This window comes from Cololabis saira, chromosome 2, assembly GCF_033807715.1.
Source record: "Cololabis saira isolate AMF1-May2022 chromosome 2, fColSai1.1, whole genome shotgun sequence".
Taxonomy (NCBI): domain Eukaryota; kingdom Metazoa; phylum Chordata; class Actinopteri; order Beloniformes; family Belonidae; genus Cololabis; species Cololabis saira.
In genome coordinates, this window is record NC_084588.1 from 52,873,950 (window position 1) to 52,901,029 (window position 27,080).

The 27,080-nt window shown below is 40.2% G+C and overlaps 1 protein-coding gene across 1 annotated transcript in view; it reads right to left on the reverse strand.

Moving 5' to 3' along the window:
* The window catches only part of LOC133421823 (AP-3 complex subunit sigma-2), a 30,490-nt gene extending 3,852 nt beyond the window's left edge, over positions 1-26,638 (reverse strand). The window contains exons 1-5 of the mRNA XM_061711604.1: positions 26,470-26,638; positions 24,316-24,407; positions 20,802-20,913; positions 19,812-19,883; positions 5,239-5,346 (exon numbers count right to left, since the gene is read on the reverse strand). Of these exons, the coding sequence (XP_061567588.1) occupies positions 5,239-5,346; positions 19,812-19,883; positions 20,802-20,913; positions 24,316-24,407; positions 26,470-26,538 (453 nt within the window). The 5' untranslated portion in view covers positions 26,539-26,638. The remainder of the gene's footprint in view (positions 1-5,238; positions 5,347-19,811; positions 19,884-20,801; positions 20,914-24,315; positions 24,408-26,469) is intronic.
* Between the last annotated feature and the right edge of the window lie 442 nt (positions 26,639-27,080).

Sequence of the window (27,080 nt, forward strand, 5' to 3'; positions counted from 1 at the left end):
GATCATTTATATTATGTATTTATGTTATTATGTTATGTATTCGTTCCTTTTAAATTCAGCTGTTTTGGGTTTGTGTGCAATAGCAGGGGATCCTGATGATTGATTAACGTGATTGACACCTCTGCGGAGTCTTCAATGGGATCATTATCCAATCACATTATCATGTCTGTTTATGTGAACTTCTACCTGTAAAAGAAACGATCCCACGGATAAAATGACTTGGATTTGCCACGGAAACTTGGGTTTCCATGAAGCGAGTGGAGTTTTGTCCCAGAATCTGATTCATGGAGGTGAAACCAGCCAAAGGTGAGGCTTCATACACACTTCCTGTTTCCTCCCTTCACCGTTACGATCTGTCTTTCAGCGCCGGGAGCGCCGTGTCTGCAGGATGTGGCAGCTGCTCGACACTTCCCCTTCTCTGAGGAATCCCACGTTCGCACCTTTTTACGACGCCCACTTTGCCACTTGGTGTCGGAACCGAAGGTTCAAAGGTTTAAAGCCTTTTCTCTGTAGAGAGCGCCACGAAACCCCCGAATATGACAAAAACTGATGTTTATGACATATTTATTTGCTCCAATTAGCAAAGTCAGAAATACACAGCCTAATTCCCAGTTTTATTAATTAGTGGAATTAATTGGAATGTCACTGATCAGATTTCCCAGAATCTGATTAGTGACGAGCTGCACATGTGGTTCAAACGTCAAGTTTTCATTATTGATGTTAGTAAAACCGTGACTAAAATAAAGAGGTGTGACGTGATGAACTCAGTTATACGGAAGAGTATTAGGGCCAGGCAGGAGAAAAATAAAATTAATATTTTAGAGGAAGATTTTATTTTCATTATGCACTTTGAGAAAAAAGTCGAAATGTCGAGAAAAAAGTCGAAATGTTGAGAAAAAAAGTCGAAATGTCGAGAAAAAAGTCGAAATGTCGAGAAAAAAAGTTGAAATGTGTTTCAACTCTATTCTCGAAATTCCAACTTTATTCATGAAATTTCGACTTCATACACAAAATTTCGACTTTATTTTTGAAATTGTATTTCAACATTAATGTCAACATTTCGACTTTTTCTAGAAATTGTATTTCAACATTATTCTCGACATTTCGACTTTTTTCTCGAAATTGTATTTCAACATTAATCTTGACATTTCGACTTTTTTTTCTCGACATTTCGACTTTTTTCTCGAAGTGCACAATAAAAAATAAAAATCTTCCACTCTCAAATATTTTTTCTCCTGCATGACCCTAATACTCTTCCGTACAGTTAAGATGTTAAAGATGCTGAGAACTAAAACAAGGATGCAGTTATGTCGGCATCATATTTGATTCCGACTTGTGTTGTAAATTTAGACCCAATATAAATAAAACTGAACTGAACTACAAACCGGATTCGGTTGAAGTTGGGAAATTGCGTAAAATGTAAATAAAAACTAAATACAACGATTTGAAAATCCTTCTCAACCTATATTCAGTTGAATACACTACAAAGACAACATATTTAATGTTCAAACTGATAAACATAATAGTTTTTTGCCAAATAATAATTAACTTAGAATTTCATGGCTGCAACACGTCCAGTAGAAGTTGGGAAAGGTGGTAAAAAAAATCCTGAGAAAGCTGAGAAAAGCTCATCAAACACCTATTTGGAACATCCCACATGTGATCAGGCTGATTGGGAACAGGTGGGTAATGATCGGGTATAAAAGGAGCCTCCCCAAACATGCTCAGTCATTTACAAGCAAGGATGGGCCGAGGGTCACCACTTTGTCCACAACTGCCTGAGAAAATAGTTGAACAGTTTAAGAACAACATTTCTCAAAGCAAAATTGCAAGGAATTTAGGGATTTCAACATCTACGGTCCATAAAATCATCAAAAGGTTCAGAGAATCTGGTGAAATCACTGCACGTAAGCGCCACGGCCGGAAACCAAGACTGAATGACCGTGACCTTCGACCCCTCAGACATGAGTGTGTAAAGGATTTCACCAAATGGGCTCAGGAAAACTTCAGAAAACCACCGTCAGTAAATACAGATCGTCACTAAGTCAGTAAGTGCAGGTTAAAACTCTACCATGAAAAGCAAAAGCCGTTTATGAATAACATCCAGAAACGCCGCCGGGTTATCTGGGCCCGAGCTCGTGTAAAATGGACTGATGCACAATGGAAAAGTGTTTTGTGGTCTGATGAGTCCAATTTTCAAATAGTTTTTGGAAACACTGGAGGAAACAAAGAGGAAGCGGAACCATCCGGACTGCAGTCAAAATTCAGGTTATTGCTAATATTCCGGTTACTGAAACATTGGGAATATTCCGTTTACATGGTGATTAATCATTCAGGATATCTGGATCAAACCAGCGACGCACGGAGAACATCATGACACAATTCCCCTCATTTCTGCTTCTTCTTCCTGTCTCCAAATTCAAAACAAATGCTGCTTCGCGCAACTTTTCGTAAATCTTCTATCCCGGTACTTTCTACCGTCTACAAATGCAGAAATGTTCATATCCTTCATTACATTTATGAAGTGATTAGTCTCCTCCTGGTCTTGGTTTCTCCGTGTTTATAAGAACTTCCTGGACTCAAAAGACCAGGATTCCTTGTGAACAGAGCATGTGCAGAAAACAGATTCCTGTTCCGTTTGATGGGGATATTCTGTTTGGCGTTTACATGACCCAATATTCAGGTTTAAAAGGAGTAACCCAGGCCTCATATTGGGGTTTTTAAAAACCTGAATATGAGTAAATTCGGGTTATTCAAAGGGGTTATTGGTGTTTACATGGCCGTGCAAATTCTGGTTATTGCCAATATTCGGGTTTTAAAAGGGTTATTGATGCATGGAAACGCAGATGGTTTGGGGGGCATTAGTTCCCATGGGGGTGCATTAGTTCCCATGGCAACGGTGACTTAAATTTCTGTGAAGGAACATAAATGCTGAAAAGTACATACAGATTTTGGAGCAACATGTGCTGCCATCCAAGCCACGTCTTTTTCATGGACGCCGCTGCTTATTTCAGCCCTAATGCCAAGCCACATTCTGCACGTGTTACAACAGCGTGGCTTCGGACTAAAAGAGTCCAGTCCAGTCCCTGGCCCGCTTGCAGTCCAGACCTGTCTCCCATTGAAAATGTGTGGCGTTTTTAGTGCGGGTTTGCTAGTATTTATTAGTTTTTATATTTTCAAAAATGCTTAGTTTTAGTTTTTTTGTTGTTTTTATTAGTTTTAGTTTAGTTTTTATTAGTTTTAGTTTTAGTTTTGACGTCCCTGACCGTGAGGCGTTCAGGTGCCGTAGCTGCCAGTTGGAGAGAAACGGCCAGAGCAGAATAAATTAATCATACCAAGAGGCTTATATTGACGGGGACGAAAACGGAGGAAATTATATCTATAATTTCAGTTTGTTTTAGTTAGTTCTAAACACGCAATATATTTTCAGTTAGTTATAGTTTTTGTCTTTTAATTTTCGTTTTTATTTAGTTCAGTTAACGAAATAGTTTTTTCAATTTTAGTTTTCGTTATTTCGTTCGTTTTCGTGAACGATAATAACTCTGATTATGAAGCGTAAAATACGACAGAGAAGACCCCGGACTGTTGAACAACTGAAGCGGTTCATCAAGCAAGAATGGGAAAGAATTCCCCATGAGAAGCTAAGATGATTAGTCTCCTCTCTTCCAAAACGTTTATTGAGTGTTATTAAAAGGAAAGGTGATGTAACGAAGTGGTAAACATGCCAAACTTTCCCAACTTCTACTGCACGTGTTGCAGCCATGAAATCCTAAGTTAATTATTATTTGAAAAATAAAATAAAGTTTATGAGTTTGAGCATTGAATATGTTGTCTTTGTAGTGTATTCAATTGAATATGGGTTGAAAAGGATTGTCGAATCATTGTATTTTGTTTTTATTACATTTTACACAATTTTCCCGACTTCAACCGAATCCGGTTTGTATCAAAGAGCAGAAAGATGAAAAGAAAAACGATGCTTGAGAGAGAGAGCAGCGCATTACCTTAGTGTGAAAACAAGGAATCCTACTCTTAAATTTTAAAAAAGTGTCCTTTAGACAATGGAAACAGGAAATAAGGCAGGAAATAAGACAGGAAATAAAGGAAATCAAACTGGATTTAACCAGATACGCGAGTGAAGACCGAGGTGAATCTGGTAGTAACCTAAAGTTCTGACATGCAAAGGCTTTTTATGTTATGTCTTGAGCTGTTTTGTCTTGTTATTTATTCTGTACGGCACTTTGGTCAGCTGTGGTTGTTTTAAACATGCTTAACTAATAAAATTGGATTGGAAAGGCTTCTGCAATTTACTGTTTTTTTGCTTTGTTTCCTTGAGCTGCTACCGAGTGTGTGTGTGTGTGTGTGTGTGTGTGTGTGTGTGTGTGTGTGTGTGTGTGTGTGTGTGTGTGTGTGTGTGTGTGTCGGTTTTAAATGTCTCTCTTTTACGACGGAGTATTAGGGCCAAACTAAGACAAAAGAAAAGGGAAATTACGAGAATAAAGTCATAATGTTGCGAGAATAAAGTCGTAATAGAATAAAGTCGTAACATTATGAGAATAAAGTCGTAACATTATGAGAATAAAGTCGTCATATTACAAGAATAAAGTCGTAATATTACGAGAATAAAGTCGGAAATTATGAGAATAAAATCGGAACAGGAAGAGCTTCTTCTCCCTGTGTTAAAATGAGGAATATTGAGCATCTTGTGAAGCTCTATTTATATATTTATAATATATTTAATATTACGACTTTATTCTCAAAATATTACGACTTTATTCTCGTAATATTACGACTTTATTCTCGTTATATTACAACTTTATTCTCAAAATATTACGACTTTATTCTCGTAATATTATGACTTTATTCTCATATTATTATGACTTTATTTTTTATTTTTGGTCTTAGTTTGGCCTTAATACTCCGTCGTACTCTTTAAGGGTTTGTACTGCCAATTTCATTGTACTGGTCCAGTGACAATAAAGACAATTCTAACTCCAATTCTTTTGCTTTGACAACCTGTGAATGGATGTTAAAAGAATCTCATCCGGTCTTAGTCGTGTCCACGCTTGGACTTCAACACTCAAATCTAGAAAACTGCAGCTAATTTAAAGAAAAAGGACAAAAACTTGTGACAGTTGCTGAATTTTAATGTATTTTCTATTGTTTCAGAGGCGACTCGTTTAGTACCCCCCCCCCACCAATGAGAAGTTCATAAGAAAACCCAGACAGAAGGCGTCTGACCTCTGACTTCTCCATGCGGTTCTGCAGCTCCACCTGGGCTACGATCTCGTTCATGTTGGTCTCCAGCACCATTCCTCCCATCACCACCTCCTGCAGGATGTAGTGGACCTGCAGGAAGAGCACAGGACAGCCGGTGATGCACAGCAGCGCTGCACGCTCACTTCACGCTCACTTCACGCTCACTTCCCAGCGGAGAGTCGCTCCACTTCATGTAGCTCGTCTGTGAAGTCCTGCCGGGCCAGACTACGTTGGGGAACGCCGACACGTTTTCCACGGGAGAAGTACAGGACTGTCTCAGAAAATTAGAATATTGTGATTTTCTGTAATGCAACTACAAAAACAAAAATGTCATACATTCTGGATTCATTACAAATCAACTGAAATATTGCAAGCCTTTTATTATTTTAATATTGCTGATCATGGCTTACATACGGTGGCCGAGACCCGCCATTGCTGAAAATTAAAGAAACGCTGCAAATAAAATAAACGCTGAAAATAAAAACAAACGCAGCTGCAAATAAAAGAAACGCTGCTAATATAAAGAAACCCCGCTGCAAATTAAAAAAAACACGCAAATAAAAAAGCCACAACGGAAGTGAATTACCGGGGACTATTTTTGCTGATGCACCAGTGTTTTTTACGTGAGAGGAGAAGAAGAAGACGAAGAGGACGTAAGTGAAAAGGAAGAAATAAGAAGAGTTAGGAATAAGAAGAACAACGAATGAAAAATAAGTGAAAAGGTTAGTGTTCAACGTCGCTACGTGTAATTTATAATGTGCAACAACCGGTGCATCGGCAAAAATAGTCCCCGGTAATTCACTTCCGTTGTGGCTTTTTTATTTGTGTCGTTTTTTAATTTTATTTGCAGCGTTTCTTTTATTTGCAGCGGCGTTTCTTTTTGTTTGCAGCATTTCTTTTATTTGCTAAGTATTTATTTTATTTGCAGCAGCGTTTGTTTCTGTTTGCAGCGTTACTTTTATTTTCAGCAATGGCGGGTCTCGGCCACCGTACTTACAGCTTAAGAAAACTAAAATATCCTATCTCAAAAAATTAGAATATTCTGGGAATCTTAATCTTAAACTGTAAACCATAATCAGCAATATACTACTAGGTCGTCCTCAGACGAGCCGTCCATCGTTGTCTCCAGTCATCCCGATTCTCCATACAACTTTCCAGTTCGCTGGTACTCTGGGCCCCGGCATCCTTCTTGAGTATGTCCACATATGTTGGTGTAGGACGTCCTCTTGACCGGCGCCCGCGTGTTGGCTCCCACAGCACCAGCTTGCTGGCTGACAGTTCTTTGTGTCTTTGGCAGTGCCCTGCAAGTCTCATTCTCCTTACAGCAACCTTTTCGCTCACCCTTGACATTCCTTCATATAGGACTTGGTTGGTTACATGTGCATTCTTGCTGATGTTAAGCACTGCACGCAACATCCTGGTGTAGCACCCGTCCAGGGATTTCACTAGGGTTGGTTTGAGGGTCCAGCATTCACTGCCATAGAGGAGAACAGACTCTACTGTCGCGAAGAAGAAGCTGAGTCTGATTTGGCGGGGGAGGTTGGAGTTCCAAACACTGGTCATCCCGTTCAGGGCCCTCCATGCAAGTGCCTTCCTCACTTTGAGATCTTGCTCAGTTGAGTTGACCCACGAACCCAGGTATTTGAAGTCATCAACTTCTTTCAGCACAGTGCCTGCTGCTGTAGTCAGAGGTTGATGTTCTGGTGGAATGTTGTAGGTGATGACCTCAGTTTTCTTGCCGTTTAACCTGAGGCCAACTGTGGCACACTCTAGCTCTACCCTGTTTAGTAGCTCTTGTGCCTGTTCCACGTTGTCAGAGAGCAAACTCATGTCATCTGCATAGTCAAGGTCTGTGAGGACCACTGCAGGTTTTCGACTTGACCTCCTTGGTGTTAGCGTGAAGCCAAGTTCCTGCTCTCGCCCACTGATTGCCTTCCTGAGTGCATGATCAAGGACTATGATGAAGAGAAAGGGGGCTAATGTATCTCCTTGCATAACCCCAGCAAGGATGTCAAACTCCTCGCTGCTGCCATCTGGGGTCACCACCTTGGCCCTTGTTCCCGCATACATGGTTAATAACAAATAATAAAAGGCTTGCAATATTTCAGCTGATTTGTAATGAATCCAGAATGTATGACATTTTTGTTTCTTTTAAATTGCATTACAGAAAATAAAGAACTTTATCACAATATTCTAATTTTCTGAGACAGTCCTGTATGTTTCAGAGTCTCGTGAATAAATGACCATGAATCCATGTTATCTAAGGTGTGTTGTCCGTCCAGAGAGCTCGTGGAGAGCAAAGGTAAAAATATTTGGTGTTATCTTGAGAACATTCCTGGAGGCCGAACCCGACCGCACCACGATCTCCTGCAGGGAAGATTCAATCAAGATGGTCGTGGACGGGCCTGGTGGGTTCGTTGTGACCTGAACAAATAACTTGATTGTTAAGGAGTTGGTCCACACAGATACTAGTACCGTATTTTCTGGACTATAAGCCGCTACTTTTTCCATAGGTTTTCAACCGTGCAGCTTATACAAAGGTTTCTATTCTGTGGATTTTTCTTCCACCACTCGGGGCGCTCTAACCGGAATTAGAATCAAAACTAAGACAAAATAAATGCAAAGAAGAATACGCTACTTCTTCTTTAGCAGATAGAAGTAGAAGCAGATTTCAAACAGATAAATAGATAAATAAATAGCGGTTATTTTCTCTTGGTTCTGTCCCGTTTTAATCAGCAAAGTTGCTGCCGTGTTAAAAGACACTGTTAGGAAAGATCTATTTAGGTACAAACATGTACATCATTTACAGTTCAAAATCCTTCTGTACATGTAGTAAATATCTAATTTAACAACAGAAATATCTGCGGCTAAATATCTTTTTTTTTTAAATAGAGCGGATGTCGAGTATTAGTATTATTTTGGTCATGTTTACAGTGTTTCTCTGATTTGTGGAAACCCTCAACTGGACTAATGTGTAACCCTTAACCGTCCATGTGTTATTCATCTATTTATTTATTTTAGCATCATTATTACTAATGTTATTTTATTTGTGTACTTTATTTAATTTTATTTATTTATTTTTAATTTTATTTCATTATTATTATTTTTTTCTTCCTTGTTTACATATTATGTTTTACTGCTATTATCTTCTTTGTATGTGGGAACTGGGGAGGGTGGGATGTTTGAGGGTTGTTTGTCTTAAAAATTTTTGAAAAATCTTATAAATAAAGTTATATAAAAAAAAAAAGCTAGTGATGTGACTTAAAGATCCAGGAGGATCTTTAAGTCACTAACCCTAAGCCTAACTTACACATTCATGTGTTATTTTTGGGATATTTTAATCAATTAGAACACAAATGAATAAAAAACCGCCAGTGTTGCAGCCCTCTCTATTTGTTCCGGTTTTTTGAAAATCCCCCCGGACAGGGTGTAGGGAGAGTGGACGAGGAATAACTCAGCTTTTCTTTGTTTTTATTTTCTTGAAATTAATGTACTGCTTCTCTGGCAGTACAACGTACATTTGGGTTGTAGCAGCAGGTTATAAACCTGTGAAAAAGAAATGAAATCCAAGTACAATAGTTAATTACCTCAAACGGAATCATATAATCAATAACAACAAAAAGCAATAACCATCGTCATCATCATTGTCATCATTTGTCATAATTAAATACAATTAAATGGGGATTTACAAATACAAAATAAACTGCTTTGCACTTTTGCAAGTAAAGACAAAAAGTTAATCTTGTCTTAAGTTTTGAGCCGCGATGTTCATTCATAACTTAAAACGGCGTGCTCCGCCACACCCACAAACAAACGCACACACATCTCCAGGTGCCGACAGCGCGACAGCGCAGCGGCGCATCATCAGCACAGCAACCATGTCACACACAAGTGATCGCAGCCGCGAGATGCGGATCCAGCACAGCAAGTATAAACAAAACCCGTCACATTAATAAACGGAGCTCTTACCAGTACCGCATCACTCTCCCGACAATTTTACGTCACCGCACGGATCGCTTCCGCTTATGGCGCAACCGGCGGCACACAGCTGATTAATAATGACATCACACCGTGGACCACCCACCTTACACCCCGCTCCTCCCACTGTGATTTATTGGAAGTGATTTCTAACTTAACACCTCCCACTTGACCGACTGATCATGAGATTCAAGAGGTCACACGTTTACACATAGCAAGTTACAAGTTACATTCTTTTTTTTTTTTTTTTTTTTTTTTTCAAAGTACATATGCAGGTTAGTGTTGATCGCGAAGAAGGGGTGCAACTGTCACTGTTCAGGCACCTCCCCGACAGATGTGTTGTGTTCTGTCGGGATTGGTTGGGGTGTGTATTCATCTTCTTTCTTCGTGTAATGGTGCAAGTGGTGGCGGAGGCAGCACAGACACATACCAACCAGCCTGAGAGAGAGAGAGTAGGAGGGGGCCTCCTGAGGCAGTGCCTGCAGGATCAGGGGGGTTGGGTGATGGCAGCCAATGATGTCTTGGAGTTACTGGTCTTCCGCCGGGATCAGGAGCACCAATCTCCTCACATCTCTTCGCAGGATAATGGTTACCAGAGACTGAGAGTTTTTTCTCGGTTGTCCACCTGCCAGCGAGGCAGGGAGGCCTGCACATGTCTTCACGTCTGCATCCCTGACGAGTCCCCTTCTATCTGGGTATACAGTCTGGATCCGTCCGAGGCGGAACTGTCCCCGTAGGGCATTTTGGTCCGCTATCCAAACGATATCGCCGACCTTGATATTTCTGTTAGTCCGGTGCCATTTTGGACGAATGAACAGGTTTGGTCCAGCGAGCTCACTCCACTTCTTCCAAAACATGTCCACTCCAATCTGGATGGTCCTAAGTCGGCGCCAGGGGTGGGTGCCCATGGTAAGCCCACCTGTGTCTCCTCCAAGTCCTGTTCGTCCAAGAAGCAGGGTGTTGGGGGTCAGGTACTCAACTGCGTCTTCTTGTACCTGCGCCCTAGCGTCGATTGGCCTTTCATTTGTGAGGTTAGCTGCCTGGTAGAATAGGGTCTGGAGTTCCCCCCAGGTGAGTGATCCCGTTGTTCCTCCAAGGCTTATGAGAGCTCTCTTCAGGAGCTTTACAGCGGCTTCTGCGGCTCCGTTTCGATGGGGTGCATCGGCTGGATGGAAATTCCATGCCCAATCAGTTCCGTTCCGGGCTGCTTTATTCTCGATGGACGCTTCTCGCAAGGTGTCCAGATATTTGTGCAACTCACGTAAGGCAGGTTTGGCTCCAATGAAGTTAGTCCCCCTGTCCGACCAAAGCCGTCGTGGGTGGCCTCTCAAGGCTACAAAGCGGGAGTAGGCCTGGAGGAAACTGTCAGATGACTGGTCATCAACCAAATCAGCGTGAACTGCCCTTGACGCCATGCAACAGAAAATTATGCCCCACACTTTCTTTCCAGTCCTCTTCTTCACAGCGTCTTTCACCTCGAAGGGACCAAAGAGATCGAGTGTGGTGTTTTCGAAAGGGGAAGAACGCTGTGAACGCTGCGGAGGGAGGTCACTCATCATCTGCTGGCACATCTTTCCCTTTTGCTTACGGCACATGACACAGCTGTTTACGGTCTTCTTTACCGTTCTCCGGCCTTGTAGAATCCACGCCCTTTTTCTTGTGCGCAACAATGTGGCAGCGACACCTTCGTGGTTCGATTCATGGGCTTCTCTTGCTAGCAGGGTGGCTAGCCAAGAGTGGAACGGTATCAAGGGAACAGCTGTTCCATCCTCGTTCCAGGACTGGACTCTGCCTCCACAAAGAAGAAGTCCTGTGTTTACATCCGTGTGAACAACCAGGCGGTTCAGTGTCGAGTCTTGGAATTCTACTCCATCTTGTGCTGCAAGGGCAAGGTCTCGGAAGGCTTCCGCTCGTTCCTTTGCAGAGAGTGTTGAGCCACTTGCCTCCCACTTTGGCGAGTCCAGGGGGGGCCGCCTTCTCAGCCATGTCTCCGCTGCTCGTCGAACCCAGGCTACAGCTCCACACAGCTTTCCCAGTGCGCTGAAGCGTTGTGGCTCCACAAGGCTGACCAGCCCAATGCTCCAGCGTCTTTTCCTCCTCGCCGGCACAGATGTTGGATTTTCGCCAGTCTGAGTCTCTCGTTGGACCTCGTCACCTTCGACGTCTGCCTTGGAGTCAGATGTTCCAGCGCCATTTTTCTGTCTTGACTGGGCTCTGGTGACGGCTGCCGAGAACGCCTTCCGCTGAAGTTTTTTGACGTCTTCAGCAGCAGAGGATGTTATCTCACTGGCCGTTTTTGTAGGCCAATCACTTTCTGGCCATTTCAGGAACTCTGGGCCTTTCTGCCACCGTGACTCCTCATTGAGTTCTTCAGAAGTGGCTCCCCTGGTGACGATATCAGCTATGTTGCATTTGCCTTCGACCCACCTCCAGTCTTCCACTTGTCCGTTCTTTTGTATTTCACCAATGCGGTTGGCAAAAAAGGTCTGGTAGCCATAACTGTCCTTTTGAATGGCCGCCAGGATGGTTTGACTGTCCACAAAGTGAAACCAGCGCTCTACCTTTATGTGACAGTGTCTTTCAAAGTATTTTTTCAACCGGCTGGCGAAGACTGCCCCGCAGAGTTCTGCTTTGATGGCATCTCCTTTTTGGTCGAGTGGGGTCAGTTTGGCCTTAGACTCCACCAGCTTTACAACAACGTTGTTTAGCGTCGTCCACCGGAGGTAAAGCACAGCTCCATAAGAAGATTCGCTCCCGTCCGAGAAGGTGATGCCAGTTGGCGGACCCATGGTTTCAGGAGGGGTGAGGCTTCTGTCAAACCTGACTTGACCAAGTTTCACATATTCCTCAAAGAGTGTGATTGCGGCCTCCCGGAGCCTTGGTGAGAGGGGGATGTCCCACGTGTCTGTGGGTGGATTGTCTCTGCTGGCTTCTTGGAAAGCTTCCCTGATTAGCATCGCACCCTTCTGTTTGGCTGGTGAGGCGAGACCAATTGGGTCATAAAATGCAGCAATCTGGCTTAACAACATGCGTCGCGTGAGTGGTTCTGGTGTTCCTCTCCTGACCTCCTCCACCCGCAGGTCGAGACCCGTTCTCATTTTTCCACGTTTCTTTGAGAAGTTTATCGAGGTCATCAAACGCAGTTTGTCAGTCTCAGGCTCATATCCGACCCCCAGTGCTTTGTTGTCTTCCTCATGCAACTGATTAGGCAGCACTAGCGTCTTCCGTGATTGGGATTTTGGACTGGAGTCAGCCGGGATCTCACTCCTCCCACTTTGGCATGATAGGACCCATGGCTTGAGGGCGAAACCTCCGGCATTCAAGATTTCCTCTACCCCTTTGGTTATTCTTTCCAGGGTTTCAGGGTCGTTGTGTGACGTGAGGATGTCATCCACATAGCTGTCCTCCGTGAGAGCTCTACGTTCCTCTACCATTTCGGTGAACTGGGGAAGGTTGGCTGTCTCCCTCATCGCAACCTGAGCGATACATCCTGCCGGTTTGTCCCCGATATTCACTCTAACAACAGCGAAGACCTCGATGTTATCCTCAGGATGGTCTCTCCAAAGAAATCGGTGGAGGTGGACCTCCTTGTCTTTCAACCACACCGAATTGTACATTTTTTTAATGTCGCCCAGTGCGGCATGCAGTCCACTCCTAAATCTCAGGAGGACTCCTCTGATTGGATTGAGGACATCGGGACCCTTGTGAAGGAGGTCATTCAGGCTTACCCCACGGAACTCCTGGCTGCTGTTCCACACGATCCTCACAGGAGTTGAAGTAGAGTGAGGGTTTGGCGCAACCAGGTGACTAATATACCACTTTGGCCCTTTCCAGCATTCCAGTTCCTCCTTGGTGAGTTTGACGGCAGCTCCTCTCGAGACCATGTCGTGGATTTGCTCTGTGTAAGCATTTTTCCATGCAGGTTCCCTCTCCAGACGCCTCTCCATGTTTATGAATGTTGCCTCCACAGCATATCGGTTGTCCGGCAATGTTGAGGGGTTTGCTCTCCAAGGATATGCTGCGTCCCAATGGGGGGAACTGCTGTGTTTGTCTGCTAACACATAAGTGAGACACTCCTTTATTTTCTCTAGGTCTCTCTCATCCTTGAGGGTCATTTCCTTCCCTCCAGGAGGACACTTTCCACACTTGCAGCTGCCACACAGGGGAGTGCAGGCCGCGCCAATGCTGTCCCATTTAAACCATTCAAGCACCTCCTTGTTGGTGGTTGTTGTGGTTCGCGCTATTTTGTCTCCCTCTGCTGGGGCTATAATTGTCTCCTTGTACGCCATAGAGGCTGCTCTCATGGTTCTTGCAAGATGAGTCTCAGATCGGTGCACAGCCAGGTCGACGGTTTCAATGAGGTTAGGATGAGTTCCACCAACGGTCTTTCCCAACGGTCCGTCCCAGAGGACGAGGTCACCTATGATCTTAGTCGGCTGGGGAACAAGACGACCTTCACGGTGACTAATGAGGAGGTCAATTGTTGTTGGCCGAGCCAGCTCGTCTCTAGTGACATTGGGGAAGAATTTCTGCAATTGTTTGGGGGAAACGGGTTGAGTCACCTCAGCAATGTTTTCTAGCCCATAGCAGAGGATTTTGTGTTCGGCCACCTTTCCTTTGGGTGTCTTGACCTTTAGCCGCAGAAAGTACCGTTTGGTCACAACCGTTTTTTTCATCCCACCGATGCCGTGAACGATGAGCTTGATTGTCTCGCCGTGCAATCCAAGGCGATCGGCTGCTTTGTTGGTTATGTAATTCGTATCAGAGGCGAGGTCTATTAAAGTTCCAATCAGAGAGCCGGAATTTGTTGTCACCTTCATCAGCATCATCACGACTGGATGTTCCCTCAGTGTATCACCAGACTTGGTGCACACCGTTGAGGATATTTTGTTAGAAAATGCCTCTTTATATTTTTCCCTTTGCTCTGGGGTGAGTTCAGCCAGGAACCCCTCCTGCTTTTCAGTGAGACCAAGCTTCTTTCCTCCTGGTTTTACGGTGCGGTGATCCTGACTGTCGGTGTCTTTCTTCGGAAAAGAGGGCTTCGGACACAGAAGGTAATTATGGTCTGACATTCCTCCTTTCCTGCAGTCTTGTTTTGGGCAGAGGAATCTTGTAGTGCACCCTTTGCCATCCTTATCATGTGACCGTAGGCACTTTGAACACAACCCCAGCCTTTTTAAGTGAGCTCGCTTGCTGGAGAGGTCTTGGTCCCTGAAGGTCTTGCATGCAAAGAGCTTGCCAGTATGTGAGCTATCGCCGCAGACAGCACAGTTGGGACAGTCCATCAAGCCTGCAGTAGATTTACTGAACGATTTTTTCAGCCTTTTCTCCGAAGTGTCTGACGGGCCCTTTTCCACAGTGCTTTTCTCCGCGGGGTTTGGCTCCAGCTGATCCAACTCCTCAAGGATTTCCTCCTGTTTCTTCAGAAATTTTAGCAGGCAGTCGAAATGGTTCAGCGTGGAGAACTGGTTTGCAGGGTCGGCCTTGTGCATAATCCACTCCCTCTTTAATGAACTGGGAAGTTTGCTCTCTAGGGACTGGGCGACAATGCGGTTCTTCATTGCGTCTTCTTCTCCAAGGATCTGGAGGTTACAAAGTGCTCTCTCCACAGCCTGAATTAATTCAATCGTCCTCCTGGAATGATTTCCTTTGACAGGAGGAAGAGACTGAACCTCGTTGCAGATCATCAGCACAATTTTGGACTTGTTTCCATATTTGTTGTCCAGCAATTTGAAGACGTCGTCTGCGGATCCACAACTGGACAAGACAAGGTCCTTTTTCACGTTCTCACTGAGGCTCCCAAGCAGGTGGAACTTCCTCACGCAGTCTGCCCCTTGTGGATTTCCAAGTTGTTGCAGGTTCTCCCATTCTGCTTTCCAGCGGTAGTAGTCCCTCATGTCACCAGTGAATGTGGGCAGCCGTGCTCTCTCAAGGCTGATTTGGGGCCTTAAGTCGAATGATCCCTGGTACATGTTGGGGCTGCTTCGCTGGAGGAGGGGCTGGATTCTTGTGCTTGCGCTGGCCTCCAGCTTGAGGTTGGAGGGCCCTTTAGAGGGCGATGAGGGTGCTGGGTTTTCCCCTGACGTCAGTAAGCCATCAGCCTCGCTGTCCTGTCTTGAGTCCCTCCCTGCAACGTCCACAGGATCCTCTCCCTCCATTGCAAGCTTGTCAGACAAAGCCAAGACCCTTTTCTTTAATGTCCTGTAGCGGGTTTGGAGATCCACAGCTCTAAGACCAGGAATGAGGTCTTGCCATTCCAGCAGCATTTCTTCAAGCTCTGTGACTTCTCTGTCCAAGCCTTTAATTCTAAGTCGGTGGTCCTTTAATGATCGGTGCGGACTAATTTCTTCTTCCTCCGCCTGAACAATGGCCGACTCAGCCGTCTTGGCTTGAATGAAGAACGTGGGTTCAGCATAGCCATTCCAGAAGGTTTCCTGGGTGGCCTTCTTTACCTCGAGGAACCTGTCGGCGCACTCAGCGGTTTTCTCATCAATTTGAGTTGCTGATTCTCTGACTTCTTCGTCATTTGATTCCCTTAGGGCTTCTGCATATTCGTATCCTGCGTCTGATACTTTGCAGAAGTCTGCTTTAAAGTGTTTCCATTCAGTCAGGATTTCACTTGGTTCCAAGAGTTCAAATCTTGTGAGGGTGTGACTCCTTTTTGTAAATGAAGCTTGTGCCCTCGATCGCACACTCTTGAGTTTCTCCAGGTCTGCCATTTTTTTTCTTTGCCGTTGACTGGGAGCTGGTTGTCACTAACAGTGGGTTCCTCTACAGGGGACTTTGTTCCACTCTTTGTGTGTAGTGCAGACTCTTTTGTTCAGTGCAGCTTTAATGGCAGTTGGAACGTGTTTTGTTTTGTTTTATTTTTATTTATTTATTTATTTTTTATTTATCCACTGCACAGATCCGGTGCAGCAGCAGGAATTGGTTTATAACTTTTCCGGTTTTTTGAAAATCCCCCCGGACAGGGTGTAGGGAGAGTGGACGAGGAATAACTCAGCTTTTCTTTGTTTTTATTTTCTTGAAATTAATGTACTGCTTCTCTGGCAGTACAACGTACATTTGGGTTGTAGCAGCAGGTTATAAACCTGTGAAAAAGAAATGAAATCCAAGTACAATAGTTAATTACCTCAAACGGAATCATATAATCAATAACAACAAAAAGCAATAACCATCGTCATCATCATTGTCATCATTTGTCATAATTAAATACAATTAAATGGGGATTTACAAATACAAAATAAACTGCTTTGCACTTTTGCAAGTAAAGACAAAAAGTTAATCTTGTCTTAAGTTTTGAGCCGCGATGTTCATTCATAACTTAAAACGGCGTGCTCCGCCACACCCACAAACAAACGCACACACATCTCCAGGTGCCGACAGCGCGACAGCGCAGCGGCGCATCATCAGCACAGCAACCATGTCACACACAAGTGATCGCAGCCGCGAGATGCGGATCCAGCACAGCAAGTATAAACAAAACCCGTCACATTAATAAACGGAGCTCTTACCAGTACCGCATCACTCTCCCGACAATTTTACGTCACCGCACGGATCGCTTCCGCTTATGGCGCAACCGGCGGCACACAGCTGATTAATAATGACATCACACCGTGGACCACCCACCTTACACCCCGCTCCTCCCACTGTGATTTATTGGAAGTGATTTCTAACTTAACACTATTCCTACTGGCTTTGGAGTGAAAAAAAAAAAAATATATATAGAGCGGATGCAGCTTTTATGCAGGTCCGGCTTGTATATCTTTTTTTAATTATTTTTTAAAAATAGAGCGGATGCGGCTTATAGTCCAGAAAATACGGTAATTAATAAGGACTTGCTGCAGGACACAGAGGATTTTTTTGGGGGGGAGAGTTAAAAATGTCAAATACGTTTGCCTACAGGAAGATTGAATGAGCAGATTGTTCCTAGAGAGGGATCGGTACCACCTTCCTGTGGCTGAACTGCAGATGAGATCAATTAAACTGCCATTTCCCCTCTGGGGGACTATTAAAGGATTTCTTATCTTAGGATTTCTTATTCTAGTATTTTTCCAGGCGGCTTGGTGTGAGCTCAGCAGTATGATCTCTCACACGTCACAAAGCTCTTCAAGCTCTTCAGAATTTGTGTCCAGATTTAAAGTTGCATGGAGGCAAAAACCTGTAAACCAACTTCATTTAGACCTCAGGAAATTGTGTCAACTTGGAGGGGGGAGTTTCCAAAACCTTCCGAGTGTCAGGAAACAGGACTAGTCACTCACCACTGAAACCAAAAGAGAAAGGTCAGACTTCCCGTTTATCAATTCAGACCAGAAACGTATATCTTGCATTTGGTCTGAATGTTTCAAAGAAATGTGATTCATAAACACTCCCGCTTCGTAAGCATATACCGTCGTATAAACATTAAAAAAATGTTTTTGTAAATAACCAAAAATAGCCAAACCTGCGTCAGTGCCCACATATTTCTCTACCTGGCTCAGTCTGACTCCCTTTCAGTCCCAGGAAGAACCGGGTTTCTGGACGCTCATTTGAGGACCAAGTATCGGAGTTAATGGAGGAGAATTAAAATTGGTAAAATTAAAAATTGGTACAAAGTACCTTTTTGTCAGTATTAGACTATGGTGATGTAATTTACATTCATGCATCTTCATTTCTTTTGAGAAAACTGGATGTCGTCTATCATGCTGCCTTGCGGTTTGTAACTGGTTCAAGTGCACGGACACATCATTGTAATTTGTATCAAATGGTTGAATGGACTTCACTGAGTCTAAGGAGAAAATCACATAATATTTATTGCAAAAGCATTACTGGGTAAACTACCTCCGTACATATCCAATTTATTAAAATATTACTCTAGTAGCTATAACACTAGATCAGGGGTCGGCAACCCGCGGCTCCAGAGCCACATGCGGCTCTTTAGCGCCGCCCTAGTGGCTCCTGTAGCTTTTTCAGAAATGTTTGACCTTTTTTTTCTTCTTTTTTTTCTCTTTTTATTCTTTTTTCCCCTTTTTTCTTTAATCTCGACATTTCAACTTTTCTCGAAATTTTGATTTTTTTCTCAACATTTCGATTTTTTGTAGAGATTGTTCTTCAACATTAATCTCGGCATTTCGACTTTTTTCTCAACATTTCGACTTTTTTCTCAAAATTTTGACTTTTCTCGACATTTAAACTTTTTTCTTGAAGTGCATATTAAAAAAAAATCTTCCCCCAGTTATAACTAATATAGAAAAATGCAGCATGTGTTTCTTCATTCTAAGGCTGATACAAGACTTTCATTTTTTGCGGCTCCGGACATATTTATTTTTTGTGTTTTTGGTCCAATATGGCTCTTTCAACATTTTGGGTTGCCGATCCCTCCACTAGATCATCAGAGAAAATTCTCCTCGTGGTCCAAGCACTGGAACAGAGTTGGTAAATCGGCCTTTTCCTTTTATGCACCGCAAGCTTGGAATGAGCTACAACACACACTCAACTTGAAATATTTACCCTCTCTTAACATGTTCAAACATATGTTAAAATCATTTTCCACAGAACAATGTCATTGTTTTTAATCAAGTGTCATTATTTGTCATGAATTCTTTTTAGCTTTCTGATCCTGGTATGTTTTATGTTGGTTTGTTTCTTGTTTTGATATTTTTTTAATTTTTTTGTAAAGTTACTTGTCCTTGTATGCATTTTCTTTTATGTGAAACTGAATTTATTTTTCTGCTGCCATCTTGACCAGGACTCCCTGACAGAAGTTTAAACATTTGCAGACGGCAGTCCGTTTGGGTTCCTACTTCAGGTCCGGGCCTCCATGTCCATCACATTATGTGACTGTTATATTGTAGTTCAGCCACAGTAAAAACATAAATTACACCTGTGTCCTCAACTTTGTTTTTTTTTTTTACCAATTGAAAAAGAAAAAAACACTTTAATTATACATTTGACAAACAAAAGCAGCAACTCATCTCATCCATAAGGCTCAAAAGAGAGAGCATTTGTCATTTTTGTTCTGAAAACGACAGAAATTATTCATTTTTAATCTTGATTTTAGAAAACCTTGTAGCTAGACCAGGGATCAGCAACCCGCGGCTCTAGAGCCGCATGCAGCTCTTTAGCGCCGCCCTAGTGGCTCCTGGAGCTTTTTCAAAAATGTTTGACCTTTTTTTTCCTTTTTTTCTCTTTTTTTCCTTTTTTCCTCTTTTATTTCTTTTTTCTTTTTTCCTTCCCTTTTTAATATCGACACTTTTTTTTCGAGATTTCAACTTTTTTCTCGACATTTCGACTTTTTTCTCAAGATTGTACTTTAACATTAATCTTGACATTTTGGCTTTTTTCTCGAAATTTCGACTTTTTTCTCAAAGTGCATAATGAAAAAAAAAATCTCCCCCAGTTCTAACTAATATAGAAACATGCAGCGTGTGTTGTCTTCATTCTAAGGCTGATACAAGACTTTTCATTTTTTGCGGCTCCAGACATATTAGTTTTTTGTGTTTTTGGTCCAATATGTCTCTAAAACATTTTGGGGTGCCGACCCCTGAGCTATATGAAGCAACAACGTGGAGACGGCCCTCACAGCGACCCCCACTCACCTTGTCCATGTGGAATATGAGGTCAAGTTCACAGACGTTTTCAAAGCATTTGTCCAGCGTTTCCACAAACACCTGCAAGACAGAGCACGGTCTGGTCAGGCTGGAAAACACGATAAAATTACTACTCAAACTCCCCGTTTTACCCAGACTAACATCATCACAGACAGGTGTCTTCAGTATTCACATTCATTCCTCAGGTAGAAGTATAGATACTAGAGTTTAAAAATACTCCTGTAGAAGTTGAAGTATCAACTCAAGTTTTTTACTCAAGTAAAAGTATAAAAGTACTGGTTTCAAAACTACTTAAAGTATAAAAGTAAAAGTAATGTAAGGGGGGAAAAAGCCATTAAGGACAAAAGCCATTGAAAATGAATGTATCTTAGTATAATGTAAATATATTAAAGAAGCATATATGTGTACTATTGAGCATTAACATGTGTTTCAGAGAGCAGACACGTACAAACCAATAGGGTGTCGGAATGGTATTATGTTTATATTTCTCATCCAACCACAACCAAATTCACTCTATCTTAATTTAACTGGATAGTTTTTTTAAAGGCCCAAATGAAATAGAGTAACAAGGCTGTTTTTAAAATGTAAGGAGTAAAAAATACAGATAATTGCGTGAAAATCTAAGGAGTAAAAGTAAAAAGTCGTCTGAAAAATAATTACTCCAGTGAAGTATAGATAACCAAAATTTCTACTTAAGTAAGGTAACAAAGTATTTGTACTTCGTTACTTGACACCTCTGGTCACAGATCACTAAATTAAAATCATTTATCCAGCAGATCAAACATCATTAAAAACATCTAGCAGTGAGGTTAAAGGTCAAACATATCGGTCTCCAAAAACAGATCAATCAGCTTTTGGAGAAGCTTGAGTTTCTATTTTTGAGAAGCAGCCAGGAGGAGAGGAGGAAATGACATGTGATTGTGCTTAAAAATTAACACATTAGGTACTAAAATACATGGGAGAGAAGCAGCAGCTGACCTGGATCAGGTCCAGGATGCCGAGCTCACTCTCAGACGAGTCCACACAGAAGACGAAGTACAGGGTGGCGTAGTGCCGGTAAATCAGCTTGTAGTCGGATCCACCAATGAGACTGAAAGTAGTTTAAAAAGAAATAAGTGAATCTCTGCAAAGCATGAAATATTTAATAATAGAACATTCTAGTTTACCTGAATTTGCAGTGTAACTAAATGTTTATCATGTGTATCATACATACATCAGGTATTTATATGAATCTACTGACCCCAACAATAGTTATTTTTATTCTTTAATTTCATTTCATTTCATTTTTATTTATTCCAATCATGGAAATATGCAAACAAAAGAAACAAACAAGTAAAATGACAACACAATCAAAAGCTTATTCCATAACCAGAAAGGAGCAGGAAGAAGAAAATCTTATTAATCTTATTAATTTATTATCTTATTAAACCTGCCCCTCCCTCAAAACTAAGTTGAACAATAATAACAGATTTCTGCACAATTACTTAGTTAATATCACAAGAAAAGAAAAACAAGAAAATCAAAGATAGATTGTCTGTCTCCATACGCATATATTATAAATTTAGACTATTTCATCCATACATTGCTATTTTTTTCTCTTTAAATTTATTTTTAAACTGAAATATGTTTATACAGCCTAGGGCTGGGCGATATATCGAGATTTTAATATATATCGATATATTTTCAAACACGATATGGTATGAGACAATATCGTTTATATCGATTTAATTTTTTTTTTTTTTTTTTTTTTTTTTTTTAATGATTTTGATATAGCTTATTTTGTGACAAATTGACTTGAATGTTTTATTTGAGATTTGCACAAATGTTTTGTTATTTGCACAACTGTCAACCTCAGTGGAAAAGTCTGCCTGTTACTGTCTACATTGTATTAATTGCACAGTGTATTTTAATTTAATTGTTATGCAGGAAAGGGATATTTGTTTTATTTTATTCAAGAAGCATTTTTATTCTATATATGCAGGCAGTTTATTTTTATTTCATTTGTTGAAAGAGGTCTGCACAATATCAACATGTGCAGAGGTCTGCACATGTTGATATTGTGCAGACCTCTGTTAATAAAGGAACCTGTGTGACATTTGGCACAAGGCTTTGTATTAAAACTGACTGTTTTTTTAAGGGTTTGCCTCAGAAAAAAATGAAGCTAACAGAGATGCTAACAGAGATGCTAACAGAGATGCTAACAGAGATTCTATGCTATAATGCTTTGGGGGAAACCCCAATTATGGCACAGAAGAAATATCGAGATATATATCGAGTATCAACATTTAGCTAGAAAATATCGAGATATGACTTTTGGTCCATATCACCCAGCCCTACTACAGCCCTTTAAATCCTAATGTAATGAATTCCATAACTTAATTCCAACAATTGAAATGCTCATCTGCTTTAAAGTTGATCAGGCAAATAGATGTTTAAAATTACATTTTCTACGACTATCTTCATTGTTTGAACTGAAAGTAAACATGTATTGTAAGTTTTCTGGTAATAATTTATATTTAGCTGTTACATGATTGTGAGTGTCTGTAACTTTAACCAAATCATCAAGGTTCAGTAATCTTGATTCAAAAAATAATCTGTAGGTGTGTTGTAAATAACTAAAAAGTGCTCTTTTCTGTAATAAAAATAAAGGATTCATATTAGTTGGATATGTGTTGCCTTATTAATTATATACAGAAGACTCCTTGGCAAGGTTTAGATTATGCACGTTGTACAGAACCATCAGCAATTCAAGCACCAAATGTGGTCAGCTCGGCTTAATATAGTTAAAAGATAATTCAGGAATATATTAATGCTGCAGAACAATAAACGGTATATCTAGTTGGTCGAACTGTTCTCAACCGACTAGCCTGGTTAAATAAAGGCTAAATAAAATTAAAAATAAATAAATAAACAAACAAGTGTAAAATAGTTAAGAGAAGTGGGTGAGCCGTCTGTGTTTGTCTCCCTCTGGTGGTGTAAATACATCACTGCATCTGAACAGAGTTGCTGGTTTACAGGACTGTCTCAAAAAATTAGAATATTGTGATAAAGTTCTTTATTTTCTGTAATGCAATTAAAAACAGTTTAAGATTAAGATTCCCAGAATATTCTAATTTTTTGAGATAGGATATTTGAGTTTTCTTAAGCTGTAAGCCATGATCAGCAATATTAAAATAATAAAAGGCTTGCAATATTTCAGTTGATTTTTTAATGAATCCAGAATGTACGACATTTTTGTTTTTGTAATTGCATTACAGAAAATCACAATATTCTAATTTTCTGAGACAGTCCTGTAGTTGTTTTTTAGTGACGTCAAATTTTGTTAAATTAAAAAATAAATCTCAGGAATTTACAGCATTATACAACCTACAACCTAAATAACGGACACTTCCTATGTTAACTCTTATGCATTCTTCTAATTCACTATCCTCCAGGGACCCTCAAGTGAAAAATACACCAGCATGAAAAAACTGCTGTATATTAAAACGTAGATCAATAATGTTTCTGCATTAATCTCTCAAGCCACTTCAGCTCTGATCAAATCTACCAAATATTCAATCATTTTCTAAACTTTAAGTCTTAAAATGTCAGTTGGAATACTAGTATAGATGGAAAAAGAGAGTTTTTTTTTATATATATGAGCAATGGGTGGCAGTGCTGGTGATTAGGAATGGGTGATATTTTACTGTTCACGATAAACCGTAAGAAAAATTCCCCACGGTAAGAATTTGTATCTCACGGTAAAAACGATAAATTCCCGTTGATGTTTTTGTATAAAACTGATTTATGGTTCTGTGTTAAATCCACGCACAACGTACGTGAAGGAAGGAAGGAAGGAAGGAAGGAAGGAAGGAAGGAAGGAAGGAAGGAAGGAAGGAAGGAAGGAAGGAAGGAAGGAAGGAAGGAAGGAAGGAAGGAAGGAAGGAAGGAAGGAAGGAAGGAAGGAAGAAAGGAAGGAAGGAAGGAAGGAAGGAAGGAAGGAAGGAAGGAAGGAAGGAAATGAGCCTGAAAGAAAGAAAGAAAGAAAGAAAGAAAGAAAGAAAGAAAGAAAGAAAGAAAGAAAGAAAGAAAGAAAGAAAGAAAGAAAGAAAGAAAGAAAGAAAGAAAGAAAGAAAGAAAGAAAGAAAGAAAGAAAGAAAGAAAGAAAGAAAGAAAGAAAAATTCCCGTTGATGACGTTTTTGTATTGGTATTTTTTTTATCGTTATCAGGATAAATGCCAGAAATTATCGTGATACATTTTTTAGTCCATACCGCCCATCCCTACTGGTGATGTGTCTTGGATACGTCAAAAAGTAGCATGGTGTCAGATTACTTTTTTTTAAAGTGTCACAAGTGTAAAATAGACATTTAAGAATAATTTAATAAAAACATAAGTCAATAAAAAAAGAAAAAACGAAAAATGCCAAAAATGCCCAAGAATGGCCTGAAGGAAGGGTTAAATATTTGCTTGGTTTTCCACATACAACCAGAACAAGGGAAAACACTACTTGCCTTCCACCCTCCAAAAAGTTGCAGACATTGTCGTCTCTCTTAGATACCAAATGGAAAGTCTCCCGAATGATCTGCTGCTGCATGTCCTCTGCCTGCAGGGAAGAACAGATTACAACCCCGTTAACCACCTCAGACACCAAAGTCTGACTAAACAGACAAATATCAGAACAAGCAGCCTGTAATTCAAGTAGATTGCAAGAAAACACTGATAAACATTCATGCATGCTTTTGTTTTTGCTTGGGTTGATGGCAAAGTTGAGCATGCTTGAAAATGTTTGAAAATACCTCACATCAGAGACACGTGACATGTGTCAAAGATGCCCAGAGCATCTGCAGTGAGGTGAGACAGCAGCCCGTATCATATCTCACACCGTGTCTGACATTATACCAGTGTCTTTAAACTGTGGCGACGTGACAAGGGGGACTTGCAACCTCTCCTGTTTTTGTTTTTTTTCTCTGGTAGGACAAAATGTAGCACGAATGTTTCAACATCAGACAGCTCAGACTCATCTCCAGGTTACACGACATACAAACTGTGCTTCCATACTGACAGAGCAACTGTGAGTGAGAGATATAAAAATAGCCTACACATGCACACAATAGTAGATTGAGTTCTGTTACAGGTGTTGGATAAAAACTGTCTCGGAATCGGGTTGTTCTTGTTTGTAAATTAAAATTAATTGTTAATTAATTCATGAATTCATTTATTCATTATAGTAAGGGGATGGATTGATGTAGTAAATGGCCTTCGGCAGGAGGGTCCCCCCTTATGAGCCTGGTCCTGGTCCAGATTTCTTTCCTCCTAAAGGGGAGTTTTTCTTGCCACTATTTGGCTTAAGGATTTTTACCTGCCATTGTTTATGTAATAATTGCTCAGGGGTTTATGTTTATGTTTATGTTCATGTTCTGGGTCTCTGGAAAGCGTCTAGAGACAACTTTTGTTGCATTAGACGGCTATATAAATAAAATTGAATTGAATTAAATGACTTGGAAAAAAGAGTTTTTTGGAAAATGTTCATCTAGCAACAGCTGATGATCAGCAGTCTGTCGATCCAGATCATTGGACTAATCTACTGTCATTTTCCTGATCATTAAAAACATCACCTATGTCACAGAGAGCAGCTCCACTTTTATACCATATCACAGAGAAAATACACTTTTTTTATAAGTTTCCATTCATGGAGGCCTTACACAAGAAAAACAACCAAACAGCAACAACAAAACAGTTGTCTAGTGTTGTATGTAACTAATCTAATCAACTCAACAATCAATGGCTGTCCATTTCATGGGTTACGAAGCAACGATGATCAAAAATCGATAATTATATACATTTTAAATAATTGTAATACAGTATAGTAAGTTAGATCATTATAATTATTATTAAAGGACAACTAACCCACAAATTGATTGTTGAAACGAATCATAACAAAGAATTAAAGGGACGTGTTTTTTTAAGTAAACCGCCTCCCAGCCTTGATTAAGCTGCTCTTCGTGAGTTAATTACACTTTTAAAACTCTTGTAAGTCACACCTGGTTGAAGAAAAGTAAAACTATAAAGAAAATCAATACAAAAGATGAACTGGGTTTGTTCTCCTCCATGACAGCTGACCTGATCAATAAGGTGTGATTCCTCTTGTAAATGCAAACTAATAGAGTTTGATTTTTTTTTAATTTGAATTTTTTTATTTCGAACATGTATATAAAATGAAAGTAAAAATAATAATAATAAAAAAAGATAAACATTTACATCTTCATATAAACATATGTTCGAAAAAAAAGGAGTAGGAAGAAGTTTACACTTTTTCCTAGTTCCTACCCCTTTATAACACTATGGATTTACATTATTGCTATTATTATATCTACACAATATCTATATAAATATAATATATATAAGTACTCCGTAAACATGCCTATTATTATATAATTATCCATATATAAGTATATAGACAATATAAATATTACATAAATGTTATATCAATATCTAGAAAATACAACTATTTTATACATCTATATAAATATACACTATATAAACTACATAAATATCTCTATAAAATAGAGTATAAATAGAGTTTCATTAACGGTTTTGTGGTGGTAATAATTATAATTAGACATAAACTGAACCAAAACAAACTGACAAATCCCCCAAATACTTACAAAATACTGATAGAACCTGATCAGCCGCGGCTTCCCGTGGTTGTTAAAGATCAATATCGCTTTAATCATGTCTGGTTTTGGTTGTAGCTATCAAACTACACCGAGAAATAACTTTAATCTCGGTTTGTTTTGACGTCGCTAGCTCCAGGGATAAATGGCGTGTAAATAGGAAGAGGTTCCGGTTGCGTCTCCTCAGTTAGGAGTCGATCTCGAACAAACGTTAAGAAATATTAGTTCCGGGTAACGTTTTTGAAGTAAGTTTGTTTCTTTTCCTATAAGTTCCTATAATTGAATAATAATAATAATAATAATAATAATAATAATAATAATAATAATAATAATAATAATAATAATAATAATAATAATAATAATAATAATAATAATGATTATTATTATTTTATTATTATTATTATTATTATTATTATTATTATTATTATTATTATTATTATTATTATTATTATAGCAATAGTAATAATAATAATAATAATAATAATAATAATAATAATAATAATAATAATAATAATAATAATACACTTTATTTATATAGCACCTTTCATACGAAAGTCGCAGCTCAAGGTGCTTTACAGTAACAGTACAAATAAGAAACAATA